Here is a 24,244-nt window from a genome sequence, read left to right on the forward strand (position 1 = left end):
CTCAGAGAAGTCTTTGCTGACCTTCCATTCTATATTGGTTATCCCTGGTTATTTCTTTATATGGCAAATATTTATTTGATTTAAGGTCACAAAAGTATAAGCTTCATTATAACCTAGTCTATTTGGCTGACTACTACATACATACCCAGCACTTAGCTAATATATAGATGCATTCAAAGAATATTTGTTAAATGAACAAATGAAGAAAATCAAAGAATAGATAATGCTTGTAATGAATATATTCCATATTTTTTTTTCATATATTTCTTCTGTATATTGGGACATAGAAAAATCATGGAAAGAGAAGAGGAAAAGAGCAATTTAAATAGCAAAGTTTCAGATCCCAAATCTAAAAATCTGGTCTAGAGGAAGTCAAGCAGTTCTTGAAAATTCAACATCATTGGCAAGGTTAGAGACACTTTTTGTTGATCTATGCAAACAGTCCAAGTTTAGAAGGAAAAGACACATAATGCAAAAACAGTAAGAGGCATTTGGGAAAGAGGTGAAAGAGCGAGTATTCACTGATTCTCCTTTCTCTGCTCTTCCATGGAGAATAGGCTGGCTCACTCTTACCCTCTTTATTCACCTCTCTTCGTCTGTCCTAGTGAGAGCAGGGGCACCTTCTACCTCATACAAAGTGGTCCCCAAAAAAGGCAGTGATGCCAACTATGAAATTGACTGATTGATGCTTTTGAGGCTCCCAAGTTGCCTGTTTGGCTGGCTGTGGTTCTTATCTTGAAATATAAAAAATAAGAGTGGTTTATAAATATTCAAGGATTGTACCTCCAATTTTATTTTGTCTATAGGATACTGGATTTCTTGTTACACTATACAAAAATTATAATACTTGATGTGTAAGGCATGTCTTTGTTCTTAAGAATTCCTGCTGCCTGTAGTCGTTGACTCAGGGAATAAAGAGGAAAGCACGTGTACCCAAAGGTCTTCTCATAAGGCAGGACAGCCCGCAGTGATCTACTGTGTCACTAATCTTCACAATTTAAAGAGGTACCCATAGAAGTTAGAGCCAGAAGTTAGAAGCCAGGAATTTCCTGTTAGCCACAGGATAGCAATTCAGCTCCTGGCAGTTTGTTTCTCTCAAAATTGGAGAGTATATTGAAAAGGAGTCTTTCTCATATGATGGGGAAGATAAGCCATGGAGTTTTTTGAGAAAATGGGAAAGAAAGACTGATTTACTGATCTTTCTAAAGCTTCTCCAGGATCTTTCTCCCAAGCTGAAAGGAAAATGAGATCTTATCATCTTCATCGAGAGAAGTAAGACAGCCATGATGAAACTATTTAATTTGTACAAAAGGAATTATCTAAAAACTATACACACGCAAAGTAGGATTGATGGCTATTTACAGCATGAATGCTCTGGAAACAAGTAGAGTTTTAAGATTGAGTACTTATGCCAGTGTATGCATTTCGTTAACTAAAATCCCTACTCCTAAGAAAGTAATTGGGTGTAAGGTGAGAGGTGGTAGGCTAGTCTACCCATAAAAGATGAGACTTCAGGAGAGCCTCCCAATGTCTGCAGAGACATACAGGGTGACCCTAGAAGTCGTTTCTGGGGACCAGCTATAGTCTAATTTTCATATGCATGCTGGATCAAATATATTCTATTTCCTGGTTTCCTTTATAGTTAAAGGACAGGAATGGGGGGGGGGGCATCGAAGCTAAATACTACTACCTCTTCTCCACACCCCCTCCCACATATGGAAACACAGTTCTCTGGCTGATAGAATCTTAGAGCTGGAAGGACCTGCAGAACTCATCCCATTTTAACATATTTGCTTTTTTGTTGACACGGGCCAAGGACACACAGAACTGAATCGGTTGACCTAAGTTAACGTGCTGTGAAAGGAAGGATGCTGTACAGGATGGGAGAAATGGATCAAGTCCAGGACCTATCCTAGACAGCGTGGGCAATTCCTTTTTTTTTTTTTTTTTAAGCAAAACTGTTTTTGTTTTTTTTTTCCCCACACCTTGGTGTTGCTCTCCTGCCACCCTCCAGAGACAGGCCACTGGTCTTTTTATTGAAATAAAGTTCCATCCACACCCGGTGGCCTGAGTTCAAGATCTGACCCTGAGTCTGCCAGAGGATGGGCATGATGCTTGAGGCACCTTATAGATGTTTTCTAAGGCTGCTCCCTGCACAGTGACCTGTCCTCTGGCTCTGAGAAGGGGCAGTTGGCTCCCCAGACACTTCTAGTGCCACAGCTGTGATTTCAGGGCAGTGGGTGTGCCCCCAGACGGCGGGGCAAGGGAGCCCTAGTCGTGAAGCACAATGCCTGGACAGCTCCACAGCCGCAGGCTCAGTGCCCCACCCCAAGCCACCTCCCACCCCTGCTCTCATCTCTGCAAAGCACTGGGTGCAGGATGGAGAAAGGTGAAGCATGGGTGGCTGCCCTCTACTGACCACCTAGGCACCTGAGGCTGGTCACCCCGATGCCCCAACTTGGCCACAGAACGTTGCCCGACCTGGAGCCACGCGGCCATCCAGAAGTCCTAACAAGCATGGCCTGACTGATGGGCACACTGGTTCCCTAGTCCCAGGAAAGCAGCTCCTTCCCAAACTCGACCATGGCTCCTATTGAGGAGGTGGTCAAGCAGCTGGCTTCAGCAGGCCTTTGGGGCCCAGGAGGTGAGTGTGTGAGCGATCTAGGCTTTGAGGCCTGAGCTTCACCTGAATGGCAATGATGATCAGTATTTGATGCTGCAGGCCTGGGGGATCCATGCCTAGGGCAGCGTCAAGTGAGTCTCAGTGGGACAGGCTCCCTGGACAGGGCCTTCAGAAACCTGTCTCTGTCTCCTGATTTTCTGGAATCAGGCTCTAGATCCCACTACTAATCAGTGCATGCAACACTGAGAGATTAATCTTCTTGAAATACTACTTTTATCATTGCATGCTTGTGCTCAAAATAATGAATAGTTTTCTATTACCACCCTACTAAGCATCAAATGTTAATTCATTTGCTTCTCCTAGGGCAGAAGTTGCAAACTTTAATACCCACCCAGAATATATGTCTTACTGAAAAGAAAGTTGCTAAACCATGGCTTACTCAGACTGCTGCCATGTGGGAAGGTAGACTCGATGAGGCCAGACAGAGCTTTCGATATCTCAAGAGAAAGGAAGTTTAGATTCTAAATGTGGGTAACTAAATAACTTTTTTCTTTGTGACTTTGTTTTGTTAATTATGTCAAAACTATATTTCAGAGTCAAAACAATAAGTTATATTCACAGAAGTCTTGCTCTCATTTCTATCCCTATCACCTTGTTTTGTACCTCCCCTTTTAAGTAACTGCTTTAGCTAGTTTTTGGTTTATCTTTCCATCATTTCTTTTTGAAAATATAAACAATATACATATGTACTCATATTTCTTTCAATTTCTTACACAAACAATAGCATACAATAAACACCTATCTGCCCTTGTTTTTTCACTTAACACAGTTTGGATCCATATCATAATACAGGTATTTTCCTCAATTCTTTAGGTGGCTTAGATGGTAAAGCGTCTGTCTACAATGTGAGAGACCTGGGTTCGATCCCTGGGTTGGGAAGATCCACTGGAGAAGGAAATGGCAACCCACTCCAGTACTCTTGCCTTGAAAATCCCATGGACGGAGGAGCTTGGTGCAGGCTACTATCCATGGGGTCGCAAAGAGTTAGGCACAACTGAGCAACTTCACTTCACTTCACTTCAGGATAACATTGGTATATACTATGATTTTTCCCAGGACTGACAAACTACAGTCTGAGAGCCAAATCTACCCTGCCATCTGTTTTTATATGGACTTCAAGCCTAGAATGACTTTTATGTTTTTAAGTGGCTGAGAACAAAAGAAGAATATTTTGTAGCACAAAAGTTATACAAAGTCAAATTTCAGTGACTACAAATAAAGTTTTATTGAAACACAGATACACTCATTTATTGTCTATAGCTGCTTTTGTACTATGATGGCAGATTTGAGTATTGCTGCAGAGACTCTATGCCCATGAAGCCCAAATTATTAACTATTTGGCCAAATAGAAAATATTTGGGCTTTCCTGGTGGCTCAGGTGGTAAAGAATCCACCTGCCAATGCAAGAGACCTGCCAATGCAGGTTCAATCTCTGATTTGGGAAGATCCTGCATGCTGCAGAGCAACTAAGCCTGAGTACCCTAACTATTGAGTTTGAGTCTGTGCTCTAGAGCCCGGAAACCACAATTGAGCCGACACGCTGCCACTACTGAAGCCCGTGAGTTCTAGAGCCCATGCTCTGCAACAAGAGAAGCCGCGCAGTGAGAAGTATGTGCACTCGAACAAAAAGTAGCCCCTGCTTCCCACAACTAGAGAAGCTTGAGCAGCAAAGGCCCGGCACAGTCAAAAATAAATAAATAAATATTTTTTAAAAAGAAGAAAATGTTTGCCAACACTTCTTTACGCAGCCACTCTACTTTAATAGAAGTTTGTTTTTTCCAGCTTACTGCTATTGTAAAACAAAGTATAGCCTTGGACACCAGTCATTTTGAATTTTTACCAGTAAATCTTTACAACAGATACCTAGAATTGGAATTTATGTGTCACAGGATAAATACATATGTAACTGCATTAGAATTTGTCAAATTTCTCTCTGTGAGGATTGTGTGATTTCTTTTTTGCTTTCTTACTAACCATGTATGAAGGTAACTGCTTAGCCATGTTCTCACTAACAGAGCATATTGTCAAATATTAATTTAATTAATTAAATTAATTCTAATACATTTTAATACACTGGAAGATTCCAACAAAGTATGTCTAAACCCAAGTTGCAGCTGGGGATCCACCTTTTCAGGTCTGCAAAGTATTATTAGCCAAGTAGTACTGTGTGGGTAACAGTGTCTGGCCCTGGGGTGCAAATAGAGACTGAAAGCCATCCTTGTTTACCTAAGTCTGTGCCCTTCATGCTTGCTTTAACCTGACTGGTTCCGCCAGGGTGAGTCTCCATTTTCTAATTTACTCACTAGAAGGAACTTTTTGCAATTTATTGATATAGGGGCTGGGTAAGGGCAGCAGCCTCAGTGGAAGCAGAAAGTTGAGATGGAAACTTGCTGTAGTAAGGCTAGGAGAGAGAGTGGGGAAGATGGTTATAAGAACCTGCAAGAATAAAGTAAAATAATTAGGAATTCTAGGAACAAAACTTAAAACACTAAGAAAGAAAATGTAAACATAGTGAAACTGACTGATAATACCACTACTTTTCTCTGTAGTGAACATCTATATATAGTCAAAATACTCTAAACATGATTAGATTATTTAATTAAAATTGACATAGTTCTAGTGGGAGGAATGGAAGAGGGGTGGTGGTAGTTGTGTTGAAATAGCCAAATTCTCATTTATCATAGAATGGCATAAAACGTATGTAACAATGGTATATCAAGAATAGCAATATAAACATACTACTTATAAATACAGGAATTAGTAGTTAAAGAGAGGTTGCCTCTAGGGAACAGGACCTGGGATTGGGGAAATGTAGAGAAAGAAATTGCTGATATTCCTGATAACTTTTTTGGTTCTATTTGATTTTTGTAAGCATATGCACGCATTGCTTTTATGGAAATCTGATTTAAAAACTATTTTAAAATTAGGGTTCCATCAGTTCAGTCTCTCAGTCATGTCCGACTCTTTGCGACTCCATGGACTGCAGCACACCAGGCCTCCCTGTCCATCACCAACTCCCAGAGCCTACTCAAACTCATGTCCATCAAGTCAGTGATGCCATGCAACCATCTCATCCTCTGCCGTCCCCTTCTTCTCCTACCTTCAATCTTTCCCAGCATCAGAATCTTTTCTAATGAGTTGGTTTTCTGCATCAGGTGGTCAAAGTACTGGAGTTTCAGCTTTAGCATCAATCCTTCCAATGAATATTCAGGACTGATTTCCTTTAGGATGGACTGGTTGGCTCTCATTGTAGTTCAAGGGACTCTCAAGAATCTTCTCCAACACCACAGTTCAAAAGCATTAGTTCTTCAGCACTAAGCTTTCTTTATAGTTCAACTCTCATATCCATACATGACTACTGGAAAAACCATGGCTTTGACTAGATGGACCTTTGTTGGTAAAGTAATGTCTGCTTTTTAATATGCTGTCTAGGTTGCTCATAATTTTTCTTCCAAAGAGCAAGTGTCTTTTAATTTCATGGCTGCAGTCACCATCTGCAATGATTTTGGAGCCCCCAAAACAAATTCGGTCACTGTTTCCATTGTTTCCCCATCTATTTGCCATGAAGTGATGGGACCAGATGCCATAATCTTAGATTCCTGAATGCTGAGTTTCAAGCCAACTTTTTCACTCTCCTCTTTTACTTTCATCAAGAGGCTCTTTAGTTCTTCACTTTCTGTCATAAGGGTGGTGTCATCTGTGTATCTGAAGTTATTGATATTTCTCCTGGTAATCTTGATTCCAGCTTGTGCTTCATCCAGCCCAGCATTAAATGATGGAACTGAACAGACTATATTGTAATCTTTGCAGTTTACTCTGATAGATCAAGTATGAGTCCTGATTTATTAACTAGCCAATGTGGTTCTAGTCCATGTGTTCCTAATTCTTCCTCTCCTGATGGAGGTGTTTTAAAACTTAATTCAGGTGCTTGGATGAAATGTTTAGTCAATGTTGAAGTTGTTTCTCCTAATGAAATATTTTAGGGTACATTTTGCTATGACTTTTATTTGACATCAAATGACAAGGAAATACTGGAAACTGAATACTAGAACTAGTACAGTCTATTATATAAATAGCATTCTATTATAGTCTTTTGTACTTTTAAAATTATAGGTATTTTTAAAAATCAGAGGAAAATTAGTATTTTTATATTTCCTAGAGGTCACCAAAACAGAGGAGTAAAATATAGACAATAAAGTTAAATCCATTTTTTAAAAGAAACTAAATGCATTCTGAAGACATAAACAAGATTGAAAAGTTGAATTAATTTAACATATGTCATTACCTGGCTTTAGAAGGTATGATATAAAAGTTTAAATAACATTTATTGAGCATCTACTATATACCAGACCTTCTGCTAGATTTTTTCAAGTACATAATCTCTTCCAATCCATCTAATCTCTATTGTGCAGATAAGAAAATAGGCTTCAGAAATGGTAAGTCACTATTTCAAAATTAGACAGGTAATATGGTAAATCTTTAGTTTATACTCATAGAATCTAGTTTTAAGTTTGTGCCTTGTTGAACATGCTATGAGCTTTTCAGATAAAGCAAGTGAAACAATAATGAGAATATAATAGTAACAGGGTAAAGTGGCAACTGTCTCTAATTGCTACCAAATTTAAAAAGATGTGAGTTGGCAAGTTGGGGCTGAAACATTCACAGTAAAATTGATTTAGTTTGGACAAAGCAGAGCTTAAAGTTTTATAATTTGAGGCAATTGAAACAGGCATTTGTTAGGTAGCAGAAATAATAACCTGAACCTCTCAATCAATGTTTCTTAAAGTGTGGTCCCTGGACTAGCAGAATCAACATCACCTGAAAATTTATTAGAACTGCAATCGTTGGGCCCCAATCCAGACCAAGACCAATGCTTCTCAAATTATAGCTGCATAGGAATCACCCGGACAGGTAGTTACAGCATGGGTCCCTGGATGCAGGGATTCTACCTCAGTTGGTCTGTGGTGAGGACTAGAAATTTGCTTTTCTAACAGACTCCTTGGGTGATACTGATGCTGCCATTCTGCAGCCACAGTTGTACTTGAGTTATAGATCACTGAATCTCACTGTATGTTACCAATTAGTTTTTTGTTAAAATAATGACGACATGAATGAACTTTTCACTAGGACAAGGAATTGAGACACGGCTAGGTTAGAGGATAGTTAGAACTGAAAAATCATGGGAGATAGGTCAAGCAGGTACCTCAAAGTTGAGAGGCTTATTAGTCAGGGTTATTCCTAGAAGGGATGAGGTCTGCGTAAGGTCATTATGTTGGGAGATAATCTGGAATTTCCCTTAGCAAGTTTGGTTGTTTCCATCCTGCATCTATTAGGTCTCAGATGTAGCAAGGGAAGGGACCTTTTTTAAAAAAAATCAATGATTGAAACCAGCTTTATCCAAGAGTTCATGAATCACTGGAGAGAAGAGGGAGCAGGTGGAAATTAACTACTAATTTTCAGTGTCATATTTTTTTTCTCTAAGGCATTCTGAAACTGTGGGGTTTGACCAGTACACTGATAGCACCTTCTTTTAACTTTCTTACTTTCATGTCAGCAGAAAGCAGCACTGCCTGAAGACACAGAATCGTCATCATCATCATTGATTCATGGTATAAAAATAAAATTTTAAAATAAAGATTTAAAACTTTAGAAATAAATTAAATATAAAACATGTTTTGGTCTTAAAAAATTCCGTACCTTTCCACCATTTTCAATTTCCTTCCCAAATCTGGAAAGAAATGTTGAAGCTACATTTTCAGATTCAGTTGAAATATTTGTTTCAATATAAAATATATATTTTATATATATTTCAATAAATATATTTGTTTTCCAGAACAAATGATGATAAATACATTGTATAATTTTTGTCAGTGAGGGTCATATTTAACAAAATCAAACACTACCATAACAGAATTCAGAAATCCACAGAAAATTATTGTATGTTGTGGTAACAAGTACAGAACAACTTTTTCTTTTCAAAAGAGGCCAGGAGAGTCATAGAGTTATAGAATGAGGAGGAATCCTTAGAGAGCTTGAGCCCTTTGCATTCAAACTGGAGAAGGAGGAAATAAACACAGGAGAAATGATTGTTTGGTTATGCATCCTGGAGAGTAAAAGGTACACAAAAATACAAACCCCAAAGCCTCTGAATTACAGAGAAGCCTGTGGAAGAACGGACCCCACTCTCTGGGAAATACTTGTTTTTCAATTAGTAAAAGATATTAGAAATGCCTCAAATATTGGCTTTTGAATCACTGTTACTTTGGGTTTCTCCAGGCACATACTCAAGGATTCAAATTCAAGTGGTATATTTGGAAGATAATCTTAGGAAGCACCAGCGGGGAAGTGAGGAAGTGAGGCAGAGAAGGAAAGGTGGCCAAGAGTGCTTTATCAGTCAGTGGGACTTCCCTGATGGTTCAGTCATTAAGACTCTGTACTCCAACTCAGGGTATGTGGTTCCTTCCCTGGTTGGGAACGAAGATCCCACATGCCACATGGCCAAAAGGGAAAAGAAAAAAGAGCACTTTATCAAATTACCACATGATAAAAGGAACTGAATCCTGCTGGAGACCTCTGGAGCCACTGTAGAACACATATCCTCCCACCAGCTCCAACACTCATCCTTGAATTAAGGGTGGGGTGAGAAGGGTTGGGTAGACATTTGTTCTCTGGCACTGCTGCTCTGCCATGTCTGGGGGCAGAGAGAGTTCCACTGAGTCAACTATTGGATTTGCATGGTCCAAAGCAAAATGATAATGTGGAGCGCCTGGCTCAAAAATCCAGGAAAAGCCCTCTCTCCTTGTCTCTTTCTCTGCACGTGTGCATGCATGTGTGTGTATGTGAGCGGGTTTTTATGAGGGCTTGGTATTTATTTAATATATCACTCTGGTAGAGGGATACTCACAGGGCAACTGCAGATGCTCACAAGTTGTCCCATGCTCCAACCCATCCCATCACTGGGCACATGGAATGTGTTGTATGCCTGTGCTTGACCCTGATTCTCACGCAACTTGTGTCTAGCTCCTCGGCCAAAGGCGGAAAGAGGCCGAAGTCACTGGGTCAGGCCAGAGGAGAGGGGTGCATATGAGTGGAGGCTCCAACCCCCTGTACATGTTCTACTGCCCCACTGGACTTCACTTATAGAACACAAACTTACTAAGAATTTCAATAGAGCAACAGCGGAGAATTGTAATTCTCCAAGCATAAGGCCCCCATCTGAGTATAGAAAGTACAGTAAGACTGTACTGGTCATACCTCCAAGAAGCTAGCCCTGGTATGGTCAGTCAGATGAGCCCTTGGCTAAAGAGATACAGATACTGCTAGCTGGAGAGTAGAGGGGACTCTATTGGTAAAAGCCCAAGGGGATATGAGTGGGGTATCAACAGTGCATGGTACAGGCTCAAAGACTTAAACTATAGATAGTAGCTTTTCCTGAAATTAACTTAACCTTTCAAATGAGATCATAGAAAGTTCTTTAACTGCCCCTGAAGAGTTATACAACAATATATATGCTCTTGTATATCTTGTGTATATAAGAGTTATACAACACTTGCAGATAATCTTCCCTTTTTGCTCACTCCCAAACAATAGGGAGCACATGTGTGAAAAGGGTAGTGTTAGTTGCTCAGTCATATCTGAGTCTTTGCAACCCCATGGACTATATATATCCTGCCAGGCTCCTCTGTCCATGGAATTCTCTAGTCAAGAATACTGTAATGGGTTCAGTTCAGCTCAGTTCAGTTGCTCAGTCATGTCCAACTCTTTCTGACACCATGAACCACAGGACGCAGGGCCTCCCTGTCCATCACCAACTCCCAGAGTTCACCCAAACTCATGTCCATTGAGTTGGTGATGCCATCCAACCATCTCAACCTCTGTCGTCCCCTTCTCCTCCTGCCCTCAATCTTTCCCAGCGTCAGAGTCAGAGTCTTTTCAAATCAGTCAGCTCTTCACATCAGGTGGCCAAGTATTGGAGTTGCAGCTTCAACATCAGTCCTTTCAATGAACACCCAGGACTGATCTCCTTTTAGGATAAACTGGTTGGATCTCCTTGCAGTCCAAGGAACTCTTATGAGTATTCTTCAACACCACCTTCCAAAAGCATCAATTCTTCCGCCGTCAGCTTTCTTTATAGTCCAACTCACACATCTATACATGACTACTGGAAAAACCATAGCCTTGACTAGATGGACCTTTGTGGAAAAAGTAATGTCTCTGCTTTTTACTATGCTGTCTAGGTTGGTCATAACTTTCCTTCCCAGGAGTAAGTGTCTTTCAGTTTCATGGCTGCAATCACCATCTGCAGTGATTTTGGAGCCCCCCAAAATAAAGTCAGCCACTGTTTCCACTGTTTCCCCATCTATTTGCCATGAAGTGATGGGACCAGATGCCATGGTCTTAGTTTTCTGAATGTTGAGCTTTAAGCCAACTTTTTCACTCTCCTCTTTCACCTTCATCAAGAGGCTCTTTAGTTCTTCTCCACATTCTGCCATAAAGGTCGTGTCATCTGCATATTTGAGGTTATCGATACATCTCCCAGCAATCTTGATTCCAGCTTGTGCTTCATCCAGATCAGTGTTTCTCATGATGTACTCTGCATATAAGTTAAATAAGCAGGGTAACAGTATACAGTCTTGATGTACTCCTTTTCCTATTGGAACCAGTCTGATGTTGCATGTCCAGTTCTAACTGTTGCTTCCTGACCTACATATAGGTTTCTCAAGAGGCAGGTCAGGTGGTCTGGTATTCCCATCTCCTTCAGAATTTTCCACAGTTTATTGTGATCCACACAGTCAAAGGCTTTGGCATAGTCAATAAAGCAGAAATAGATGTTCTTCTGGAACTCTCTTGCTTTTTCGATGATCCAGTGGATGTTGGTAATTTGATCTCTGGTTCCTCTGCCTTTTCTAAAACCAGCTTGAACATCTGGAAGTTCACAGTCCAGGTATTGTTGAAGCCTTACTTGGAGAAATCTGAGCATTGCTTTACTAGTGTGTGAGATGAGTGCAATTGTGCGGTAGTTTGAGCATTCTTTGGCATTGCCTTTCTTTGGGATTGGAATGAAAACTGACCTTTTCCAGTCCTGTGGCCACTGCTGAGTTTTCCAAATTTGCTGGCATATTGAGTGCAGCACTTTCACAGCATCATCTTTTAGGATTTGGAATAGCTCAACTAGAATTCCATCACCTCCACTAGCTTTGTTTGTAGTGATGCTTCCTAAGGCCCACTTGACTTCACATTCCAGGATGTCTGACTCTAGGTGAGTGATCACACCATCGTGATAATCTGGGTCATGAAGATCTTTTTTGTATAGTTCTTCTGTGTATTCTTGCCACCTCTTCTTGATATCTTCTGCTTCTGTTAGGTCCATACCATTTCTTTCCTTTATTGAGTCCATCTTTGCATGAAGTGTTCACTTGGTATCTCTAATTTTCTTGAAGAGATCTCTAGTCTTTCCCATTCTGTTGTTTTCCTCTATTTCTTTGCATTGATCGCTGAGGAAGGCTTTCTTATCTCTCCTTGCTGTTCTTTGGAACTCTGCATTCACATGCTTATATCTTTCCTTTTCTCCTTTGCTTTCTCTTCTCTTCTTTTCATAGCTGTTTATAAGGCCTTCTCAGACAGCCATTTTGCCTTTTTGCATTTCTTTTTCTTCGGGATTGTCTTGAGCCCTCTCTCCTGTGCAATGTCATGAACCTCAGTCCATAATTCATCAGGCACTTTGTCTATCAGATCTAGTCCCTTAAATCTATTTCTCACTTCCACTGTATAATCATAAGGGATATGATTTAGGTTATACTTGAATGGTCTAGTGGTTTTCCCCACTTTCTTCCATTTAAGTCTGAATTTAGCATTAAGGAATTCATGATCTAAGCCACAGTCAGCTCCCAGTCTTGTTTTTCTGACTGTATAGAGCTTCTCCTTTGGCTGCAAAGAATATAATCAATCTGATTTCGGTGTTGGCCATCTGGTGATGTCTTTGTGTAGAGTCTTCTCTTGTGTTGTTGGAAGAGGGTGTTTGCTATGACCAGTGCATTCTCTTGGCAAAACTCTGTTAGCCTTTGCCCTGCTTCATTCTGTACTCCAAAGCCAAATTTGGAGAAGATCCCTTCTCCAAAGGATCTTCCCAACCCAGGGATTGAACCTGGGTCTCCTGCATTGCAGGCAGATTCTTTACCATCTGAGCCATCAAAGAAACGCATACATCATAGCAACTCATACTTATTGTACATATACTATGTATGGTTTCCAAACAGGCTCAAACATGTATTGAATATATTTGCTGAGCTCCTATTATGGACCAGACACTGTGGCAGGTGCTAAAGATATAGTGATGAACAAGACCAATAGGTTCCCTATGATAATGGAGATTATGTTCCAAGTTGTACTCAAGGAATCTTTTACTTGTATCTGACTGAAATTCTCCCCACATCATAGAAGCAGTGCTAGTATATGGAAAGGAGAAATGATACCCTTATTTCACGTCAGTTGCAACCCTTGAGAATTATTCATGAAAATGCAGCAGCTACATTAGCTTACCTTTTAAATCCATTTAGAATCCTTGTTAGGCTATAAACTCAGTGGAAAGTCCCTTGGGTTAATTAGAGATTTTGTAGAAGTGATTCCTTATATTCCTTTTCACAATGACAAGCTCACCAGCATATGATCCAGGGTAAAAACATAAGCAGTGGCTTTTTAATATACTTTGGTTCCTAATCATTCCTAATTGTCATAATGTTGCTGTAAATAGAAAAGCTTTGTAGTAAATCTGTACTCCCCCACCTAAGTCATAGGCTTCACTTTTTCTATCAAAGGAAAGTCAGTCTTCTATTTGGGACTCTGTCAGTTATGATCTTAAAACTGTTCCTAAACATTTGGATCTTAATTTCTCTTCAGTGCTCCATTAAAATATGAAAATAGCTATCTTTCTATGTAAAAGGTAAGAAGAAAAATATCTTTTTATATAAAATATGGAAACCATATTGATGGTTTCTCTTTTTTTTATTCTATCCTTGGTGTGAAGATGATTTTCAGAAATAACTCCTACACAACAACAAGGCTTTCAGAACTGTGAAAGAAAAATCACATCATGAAACAAAATAATTCTCACTTTGTTCCTGGAAGAAAATGGTCATTGTTTCTTGTCTGTGAGGTCATTCTTGGTATAGTGAGTGAAATGGCAAGAATAATGGAGAAAAATAGCTGTGTGTAGCACAAAAGCCAAATGCATCTTTTCTATTACATAAATAATGATCAGCTCTTACTGACAGTTGTTATTGTATATTTAGAAAAGAGGTGTTTGTATTCTTAGATATGATATGAAAAGCCTCATATCCCTCTTTCACTACATTTGTAGTGATTTAAAACATCAGTTGCAGCATGCACTGTGTATCCTGTCTACATAAAAATGTAATATATCTTTGAACAGACCTATCTCAAATGAAGCTGCTGGTAAACTACCTTTATATATCTGATTCTAGAAGATCACAAATAGCATACATAAGAAATATCAAAAAAGTAATATCACACAGAAATCCAATTTGTTTCTTATTAGTGTTGAAAATTGTATTGATAGCTGTTTATAGCTTTTATTGATAACATCACATGGAAAGAAAGGTTGTAGGCATTTTAAATGACATTTTATGCCCCTTTAGAACTTTTAGTTTCTGTATAATAATATTCAAAAATAATTGCAAAACATTCCACTAGTGAAAAATGGCAGCACGAAAACAATTTCTCATTTTTGCTTATAAAATTCTTTAAAACCCAGGAAATATGTAAATAAGATTACCCACACTCTATTTAAATGAAGTAAATGTTTAATTTTAACCTTTGTTTTGATAGCTCTTTTTTTATATCTGCTATTGCAGAACCTCCAGTCTCCTGCAAAATTGCCCACAGTTATTTCTGAAGGATCTCTGGGGATGTTTTATCATAATTCCTGAGTTCCACCAGATATATTATATGGTGTCATCCATTTTTCTTATCTCCAACTCTGACCTGCATCCGAGGATGCTCAATGCTGAGGGCTCTGTTGTGCATGGGCCATATTCGTTCTACAGATGTCCTGCTCATCTCTTGAAGGCTACTGTGTTGGGAATGGCCCTCATTCTTTTGGACATTGCTATCTTTTATCAGATTATTTCCTCCTAGTTTCTCCATCACTTGATGTGGTAAGTCCTCCAAGAAGCCAACATTTCTATTAATAATGGAATACCCTCTCTTGCTCCTGCCCTAAGTATATTTTCTGCTGAGCTTTCATTTTTCTAGTGGTCAGGTCTCAAACCCTGAGCCAACCTTGATTCTTCTCTTTTTTTCACATCCCACACCAATTTATAAGTACCTCCTCTTGGCTTTATCTTTAAATATATCCAAAATGTGATTATTTTCACCCCATCTACCTCTGCCATCTTAATCCAAGTCTAGCACCTCTTGCCTAGACTATCATAATAGCTTCCAATGTATGCCTTTGCTTTCAGTTTTGCCATTCAAACAGCAGCCAGAGTGATTATTAAAAAAAAACCCACATCAGTTTTGCTCTAAACACTTTAGTGTTTTCTCTCTCACTCAGAATGAAACTCAAAGGATGTACTCTGTTTTACACAGCCCTTAGTGATCTTCTTCCTTGCTACCTAATACTTCATCATCTTCAACTCCCCTTTGCTAACTCACCACTTATTCTCAACTCATGTGTTCATAAAACTTGTCTTTCTTAATTTTTTGCTCTCTGCAACTGTCACCTTCTTAGAAAAGCATTTCCTAATCTGACCACCTTATTAGAAAAAAAAGAGTGGTTTTCCCTCTTCACTTACACTCCACCTACTTTCTTGTCTCTTAACTGACTTTTTCATCTCAGCATTTTTTGCCATTAGATACATTAAATATTTATTTAATATATTTATCATCTTTCACTCCATGTCGAATGTCAGTTTCATGAAAGTAGCGATGTGATTTGTTTTGTTCATTACTAAGTCTCCAGAACATGGCAAGTAGTAGCTGTTCAATAAATATGTATCAATTAAATAAGTGGATATGATACTGGGACAAAATTCTAGTATTCTTGGATCTCTGACTAAATATTATAATAATAGCATTACATCCTGCTATAATAACTCCAAGCTGTTATGTCCAACAATAATACTACCATCAGTGATTAAGAAATATATTATTTGGTACTGAATGAATGGCCTCAAAAGTTTGATTACTGTTCAGGGAAAGTTTGGCTGCAAGTCTGGATAGCTGTAATGAGTATATCTTTAGATGCGTTATAGCTAAATTATACTCATCATAAAACTCACATAAAGGATAATTTTTAGTTATCAATTTTTAATTCAATCAATAATATCTAAGGTTTTTCTCGTTATATTTTATATATTTTTTCTTTCAAAATTAAATAATTGAGAATATATACTCAAGAGAAAGAGTTGTATGAAAAGAAAATTTCTTATTCTATTTGTAAACCCAAAAGGGAAAATATTTGTAAATAAACAGGACTAATTTTTTTTACACAACTTATATGCATTTTTTAAATGTAAGTGTGGCTGTTTTTTCTTGCCTTTGTTTTCAATGTCTTTCTCCTTTCTAATCAAAGTAATAATTTATTTTCTGTATAAATGATGGTGAATTTAAAACTTTCCTTCAGAATAATGTAATTTAAATGAGGCTATTTTAAAATGGGCCATCTGTCTGCAGGAAAGCCCAATTAGGCCTAAAAATCTATCCAAATAGATTTTTTGAAAGTCATGTAAAATTTTTGTTAATATCTTCAGTAAATCAGATTAGTTTCCTAATCTATAATTAGCTTCACTAATCCCTGGACAATATTTCTAGCATCTAAGGGCTCTTGTAGACCAACAAGGGTGAGCTGCAAAGGATGGAGAGAGATGTAAGAAAAAGAAACAGTAGGTAATTAGGCCATAAAATCGTAATCAACAGTAATAAATTCCCTACATTAAATAGCATTTATAACATCCTTTGAAGTCCTCAGAAGTCTCATGCTTGGGAAAAATATGAAGGTGAGGAAAATGAGATATGAGTAAAGAATGATCTTTTGGAACATGAAATACCAGTATAAAAACCTTTAGGTCAGGGGCAAACTTACTCTGCAAATTTCAATTTTAAGTTCTGAATTAGACAACCTCATTAAACAAACATTCTCAGTCATTACCAGAGTATCATTTCTGCAGTGCTGTGATTACAAAGAATGCCATAATTAGAATTTTCAATAGCAGAAGAAAAATTATTGTAATACTATTGTAATACTTTTCACCTGAAAAATGGAAACTTGCCTTCTTTCATCTAAAATAATGTAATGCTTAAAGGCTGCTGAATTGCAATTATTTTGGTTAATCTTTATATCCCAGTCTGAATGATTAATCCATCAAGGCTTAAAAATAAATTTGCAGGTGTTTTGATGGGGAATTCATTTCTAAAAATGCCTTAGATTTTTTCCCCCTTTTTTCAGTGAAGGTCATCAGAGTAGAATGGTAAAAAAAAAAAAAAAAAAGCTGTGATCTTCAAACTTTAGTGTGCATGTGAAGCATCTAAAAATTGCTGAGCCCTACCCCCAGAGTTTCTGAGCCAGTAGGTCTGGGTAGGGCCTAGCATTTTGTATTTCCAAAATGTTTCTAGGTGGTGCTTATGCTGATGGTCTAGGAATTATCCTCTGAAAACAGTGAACCACTAGCTTGTATTAAGGCAAGTGGTTACTCCACAAATCATTTTGTTTAAATTTATATCTATTTTTAATTGTAAAGATGTTATTTCTCATGCAAGAAAACATGTTTAAAATAGACTGTTCAAGTCTTTTAGACTCTGTGGGAGAAGGAGAGGGTGGGATGATTTGGGAGAATGGCATTGAAATATGTATAATATCATATATGAAACGAATCGCCAGTCCAGGTTTGATGCAGGATACTGGATGCTTGGGACTGGTGCACTGGGATGACCCAGAGGGATGGTATGGGGAGGGAGGAGGGAGGAGGGTTCAGGATGGGGAACACGTGTATACCTGTGGCGGATTCAAGTTGATATATGGCAAAACCTATAATACAATATTGTAAAGTTAAATAAAATAAAATTAAAAAAAATGAAATAGACTGTTCAGATATAATTTTTAAAATGCATTGATTTCTCTATTATGTCTTACTAAATCTTACTTGGGGCTTACCAATAGCACACATCCCCAAGATGGTATACCTACGCAAAGTTTGAATTTCTAACTGTAGTGCAGAATCTGTACATTTAGAAAACTATTGGTACATTACTTCTACCTTCTAATACCAATCAAATTAATTGACAAATATAGACAATATTAAAAAAAACAACTTCTAGTTTAGATTATATTCATTCATTACCTGAACCAATTTCTGGAATTCCTTATTAATGCATTTAAGTTAGCTTACTTTGAAAGAGTCTTCAACCTAGTCTGGACTTTTTCTTATCTTTCTTGCCTGAGAAAAAATTTGCATGATCAAATGTACAAAGCTAAGCTATTAAGATATGATTCACAATGGATATATTCTCATGGTAAATAAATTCCCCACATCTCAACCATCTTTTTTTTCAGTTACGTGTCCAGTTCATTTATGGTACTTGGAAACAGAGATGAGAAACAAAGCAGCATAAAATTCACTTCCATAGTCATAGCAGTAAAAATTATCCCCTCAAAAGGTTTTTTCCTTAATTTGATCTGATTGCATTTGTCTCTATATACCTAACACTGGAACTTTTTAATTTTAAGTTCTTTTGCCCATTTTGCACACATTATTTTCATGAATATCGCATGTCATGACTTCTGTTTTTCAGCCTGTCTCTTCACCTCAGACATTTAGCAAAACACCAGGTCTGTCTGGCTAGAGGGAACTGACACCGTCTCCGTGGATATAACTACCATTAACGTTATTGGATTTGATGACCTGCCATCTTCCTCTATTGTCCCAAGGTGATTTTTGTTGTTTGCACCTTCCCTGAAGGCATTTTATGTTTTCTAGGCTTCTCCCAGGCTTTGGAATTTGCAGAGATGCTTCTGATTTATAAAGCAGCCCATATCCTTCGAAGTGTATCTTTTCTGAATAATCTCAATATAAAGTCCCATATAAAGTTGTATGATGAAAATTCAAACACATTATTACCAAAAAGTCACATATAAGTATAATAAACATAGATGATGTTGAACCTTATACCATATGGAGTAGATAGCGTACTCCCAAAAGTTAAACCATAGCAGGCCATTACAATGATTTAGGACCCTTTAGAAAGATGTTCTTCTTCCCTTTCTATCTCACATTCTAACTCAGAGAACCTGCTTATTTCTCATTCTCAGAGCTCACCCTCCGTCGCTGTGAATTGGAAAAGTGTTAGCTCTGGTATAGATGATTGACTTTAGGGAGACAAATTGGGATTTGAAAACCTGATTTAGAATTTTTAGGTGGTTGGCTATAAAAGCTAGTCTTGGAAAATAATGTAGACTCAGAGATGGAGGACACCATTTCTATACATATAGAAAAAGAGAAGTAAAGCAAATAAGCACAGTGGGGCAGGAAAAAGACAACATTTGATCTATAGAGTTTTGTTGACTTTCCATTTCCTGACTATCCCAGATGTACTTCCTGTCCTGTGCAATAATCTTGCTTAAGCTCGCTCAAGTGAATCTCTACGACTAAATTATGTTTGACTAACACAATGTGTGAAGTCGCTCAGTTGTGTCTGACTCTTTGCAACCCCATGGACTGTAGCCTGCCAGGTTCCTTTGTCTATGGGATTTTCCAGACAAGAACACTGGAGTGGGTTGCTGTTTCCTTCTCCAGACTAAGACAATGCTTGTGGTTAAAATCCCTTTATTTCCAACTGGAGGGAGAATAGAATAACAAGGATAACAGACTCAACATCAGAGCCACCATGCTGTCCAACCCAAATGTTTTCCTGTTACAACTTTTCTTTATTAATAATTTAAATTAGAAAAATAAAAAGTAATACATTGTCAATTTAAAAAATCAGAAGTATAGAAAGTTCATATCCCAAGTCTTACTTTCTCATGATGCTATTACTCAGAAGTAAATTCCAGTTAACCATTGTTACATATCCTTCCAGATTTATGTATTTATAAACAACAAACATTAATGCACATGTGTATATTTCTGTATATGTATCTACTGTCCAATTTAAATACAATGTCTCTTGTTCATTCTTCCCCAGACACAGGAAACATCTGCTCAGGTTCTCCATATAAATCCTTCATGGGTCTGAGACCAGCCATCAGTTGCTTCGTAGTTTTTTGTTTTTGTTTTTTTACAGGTAAAACAATCCCAATTCCATTAAATTTTCCTTGGTAAATATATTTAAACATCATTTTTTTCTTTTTCTCACTACAAAAGAAAAACTGGTCTCTAAATTAAGTGATCTAATAATTTTTTAAACACTAATATTTTTTATTTTATTTATTTATTTTTTAAATTTTACAAAATTGTATTAGTTTTGCCAAATATCAAAATGAATCCACCACTGGTATACATGTGTTCCCCATCCTGAATCCTCCACCCTCCTCCATCCCCATACCATCCCTCTGGGTCGTCCCAGTGCACTAGCCCCAAGCATCCAGTATTGTGCATCGAAGCTGGACTGGCAACCCGTTTCATACATGATATTATACATGTTTCAATGCCATTCTCCCCAATCTTCCCACCCTCTCCCTCTCCCACAGAGTCCATAAAACTGTTCTATACATCAGTGTCTTTTTTGCTGTCTCGTACACAGGGTTATTGTTACCATCTTTCTAAACTCCATATATATGCATTAGTATATTGTATTGGTGTTTTTCTTTCTGGCTTACTTCACTCTGTATAATAGGCTCCAGTTTCATCCACCTCATTAGAACTGATTCAAATGTATTCTTTTTAATGGCTGAGTAATACTCCATTGTGTATATGTACCACTGCTTTCTTATCCATTCATCTGCTGATGGACATCTAGGTTGCTTCCATGTCCTGGCTATTATAAACAGTGCTGTGATGAACATTGGGGTACACGTGTCTCTTTCCCTTCTGGTTTCCTCAGTGTGTATGCCCAGCAGTGGGATTGCTGGATCATAAGGCAGTTCTATTTCCAGTTTTTTAAGGAATCTCCACACTGTTCTCCAAAGTGACTGTACTAGTTTGCATTCCCACCAACAGTGTAAGAGGGTTCCCTTTTCTCTACACCCTCTCCAGCATTTATTACTTGTAGACTTTTGGATTGCAGCCATTCTGACTGGTGTGAAATGGTACCTCATAGTGGTTTTGATTTGCATTTCTCTGATAATGAGTGATGTTGAGCATCTTTTCATGTGTTTGTTAGCCATCTGTATGTCTTCTTTGGAGAAATGTCTATTTAGTTCTTTGGCCCATTTTTTGATTGGGTCATTTATTATTCTGGAGTTGAGCTTTAGGAGTTGCTTGTATATTTTTGAGATAGTTGTTTGTCAGTTGCTTCATTTGCTATTATTTTCTCCCATTCTGAAGGCTGTCTTTTCCCCTTGCTAATAGTTTCCTTTGATGTGCAGAAGCTTTTAAGTTTAATTAGGTCCCATTTGTTTATTTTTGCTTTGATTTCCAATATTCTGGGAGGTGGGTCATAGAGGATCCTGCTGTGATGTATGTCGGAGAGTGTTTTGCCTATGTTCTCCTCTAGGAGTTTTATAGTTTCTGGTCTTACGTTTAGGTCTTTAATCCATTTTGAGTTTATTTTTGTGTATGGTGTTAGAAAGTGTTCTAGTTTCATTCTTTTACAAGTGGTTGACCAGATTTCCCAGCACCACTTTTTAAAGAGATTGTCTTTAATCCATTGTATATTCTTGCCTCCTTTGTCAAAGATAAGGTGTCCATAGGTGCTTGGATTTATCTCTGGGCTTTCTATTTTGTTCCATTGATCTATATTTCTGTCTTTGTGCCAGTACCATACTGTCTTGATAACTGTGGCTTTGTAGTAGAGCCTGAAGTCAGGTAGGTTGATTCCTCCAGTTCCATTCTTCTTTCTCAAGATAGCTTTGGCTATTCGAGGTTTTTTGTATTTCCATACAAATTGTGATATTATTTGTTCTAGCTCTGTGAAGAATACTGTTGGTAGCTTGATAGGGATTGCATTGAATCTATAAATTGCTTTGGGTAGTATACTCATTTTCACTATATTGATTCTTCCAATCCATGAACATGGTATATTTCTCCATCTATTAGTGTCCTCTTTGATTTCTTTCACCAGTAAACACTAATATTTTTTAATACTTGCTAGCTCTGGTCATGTATGGATGTGAGAGTTGGACTGTGAAGAAAGCTGAGTGCCAAAGAATTGATGCTTTTGAACTATGGTGTTGGAGAAGACTCTTGAGAATCCCTTGGACTGCAAGGAGATCCAACCAGTCCATTCTGAAGGAGATCAGCCCTGGGTGTTCTTTGGAAGGAATGATGCTAAAGCTGAAACTCCAGTACTTTGGCCACCTCATGCGAAGAGTTGACTCATTGGAAAAGACTTTGATGCTGGGAGGGATTGGGGGCAGGGGGAGAAGGGGACGACAGAGGATGAGATGGCTGGATGGCATCACTGACTCGATGGACGTGAGTCTGAGTGAACTCCGGGAGTTGGTGATGGACAAGGAGGCCTGGTGTGCTGCGATTCATGGGGTCACAAAGAGTCGGACACGACTGAGTGACTGAACTGAACTGAACTGAACTGAGCTCTATATCAGAGTCTCACCATGTGTATAATGGGATCATTGACTCATCCAGTCAGTTTTGAGGCTTCATTTTGTTTGGCATTGCATTGATTACTCTCTGCTAACATATATTATGGTTGTATATAGTATGATGAGTAAAGAAATTATCTATTTTTAAATTTATCCTAAATAGAAATATGGTCTCCTATTTAACATGATGTGGCTATCTTAAAGTCAAAGATGGAGAAGAGATATTCTTCATTGCTCAACATTCCTTCCACAAGTTGTATAACATCTGAATACTTACAAAAACCTAGAGAAAGTTCTTTTTAGGTAGAGAGTTTATTAAGTTATGTTTTATAGAGTTAGTATTTCTGAGATATCCAAACAGGAAAAAAAAAATCCCTCAGTGGCTTCCCTTTCAATTATTTTTTAAGCCTCTGTTTTAAAAATAATCTTTGAAATGCATCATACATACAAAGAAGTATATAAAACCTATCTGTAAAGTTCAGATGATAGTAAAATGAATATCTCTCCTCTAGTCCTAGGAAACAGAATGGTATCACCTCTTCAGACCCACCTTGGCAAATATATGCCCTTTACCTCTGAAATACAGGTAGCCTGTATTCTAAATTTTTATTCCCTTTGATTTTGTTATTTCACCACTTAGCTATCTATACTTCAACATTATTATACTGGTTAATTTCCCCAAACCTTAAATTGTATACTAATTGAATCATACTGCACATATTTTTCCATTATTTCAGCCAAAAAATTTTGCAATTCATCCATGTTGATGAGTACAGGTTGCACTCATTCATTTAATTGATGAATAATATTTCCTTGTATGAATAAAGCATCTGCCTACAATGCAGGAGACCCGGGTTCAATCCCTGGGTCGCGAAGATCTCCTGGAGAAGGAAATGGCAACCCACTCCAGTACTCTTGCCTGGAAAATCCCATGGACAGAAGAGCCTGGTAGGCTACAGTCCATGGGGTCGCAAAGAGTCTGGGCAAAACTGAGTGACTTCACTTTCACTTCATACTACTGATAAATTTTGGAGTTGCTTCCAGGTTTTGCTGCTTTGACAATGTTCAGGGACTTCTGTTATTTTCCTAGTAGGTGGACTGCTTGGTTCCATCAAAAAAATTTTTTTTAACACAAAGCAAAAGTCTTTGCACATAGTTGGACCTGAGAAATGCTTGAGTGAATTAATTTCAATAATTGAACAGTTGACTTAAAGTCTTTTTAATATTTCTTAGCAAACATGTACCAAGGAACAAATATGAAAAACATAATTTGTATACAGAATGTGAGGTGGAGACCTAGTAATTGTTTAATTGGACTTACTCATCCCAGAAGAAACTCACCCTTGCTGAAGAAAACACAGCACAACTCATTCCCATCTCCTGTTCTTTGATAGGCTACCAAGCAAGAACACATTTGCCCAGCTAAGCCCACTTAAAACTTATTGGGAGTCAAAGACATATAGAAACAAGTACAGTACATTTAATTAGGTCCAATTTGTTTATTTTTGCTTTTATTTCCATTACTCTGGAAGGCAAGTCATAGAGGATCCTGCTATGATTTATGATAGAGAGCGTTTTGCCTATGTTCTCTTCTAGGAGTTTTATAGTTTCTGGCCTTACATTTAGATCTTTAATCCATTTTGAGTTTATTTTTGTGTATGGTGTTAGAAAGAGTTCTAGTTTCATTCTTTTACAAGTGATTGACCAGTTTTCCCAGCACCACTTGTTAAAGAGATTGTCTTTTCTCCATTGTATATTCTTGCTTCCTTTGTCAAAGATAAGGTGTCCATAGGTGTGTGGATTTATCTCTGGGCTTTCTATTTTGTTCCATTGATCTATGTTTCTGT

General features: G+C 37.9%; 1 protein-coding gene across 1 annotated transcript in view; it reads left to right on the plus strand.

Moving 5' to 3' along the window:
* Nucleotides 1-2,583: 2,583 nt before the first annotated feature.
* Nucleotides 2,584-24,244, plus strand: part of LOC147380025 (uncharacterized protein NECTIN3-AS1-like) — a 117,773-nt gene continuing 96,112 nt past the window's right edge. Inside the window, exon 1 of the mRNA XM_086415558.1 lies at nt 2,584-2,644. Within this exon, the coding sequence (XP_086271684.1) occupies nt 2,584-2,644 (61 nt within the window). The remainder of the gene's footprint in view (nt 2,645-24,244) is intronic.

Source organism: Bos grunniens, chromosome 1, assembly GCF_055505025.1.
Source record: "Bos grunniens cultivar Pamir isolate PY7600 chromosome 1, Bosgru_T2T1.0, whole genome shotgun sequence".
Classification (NCBI taxonomy): domain Eukaryota; kingdom Metazoa; phylum Chordata; class Mammalia; order Artiodactyla; family Bovidae; genus Bos; species Bos grunniens.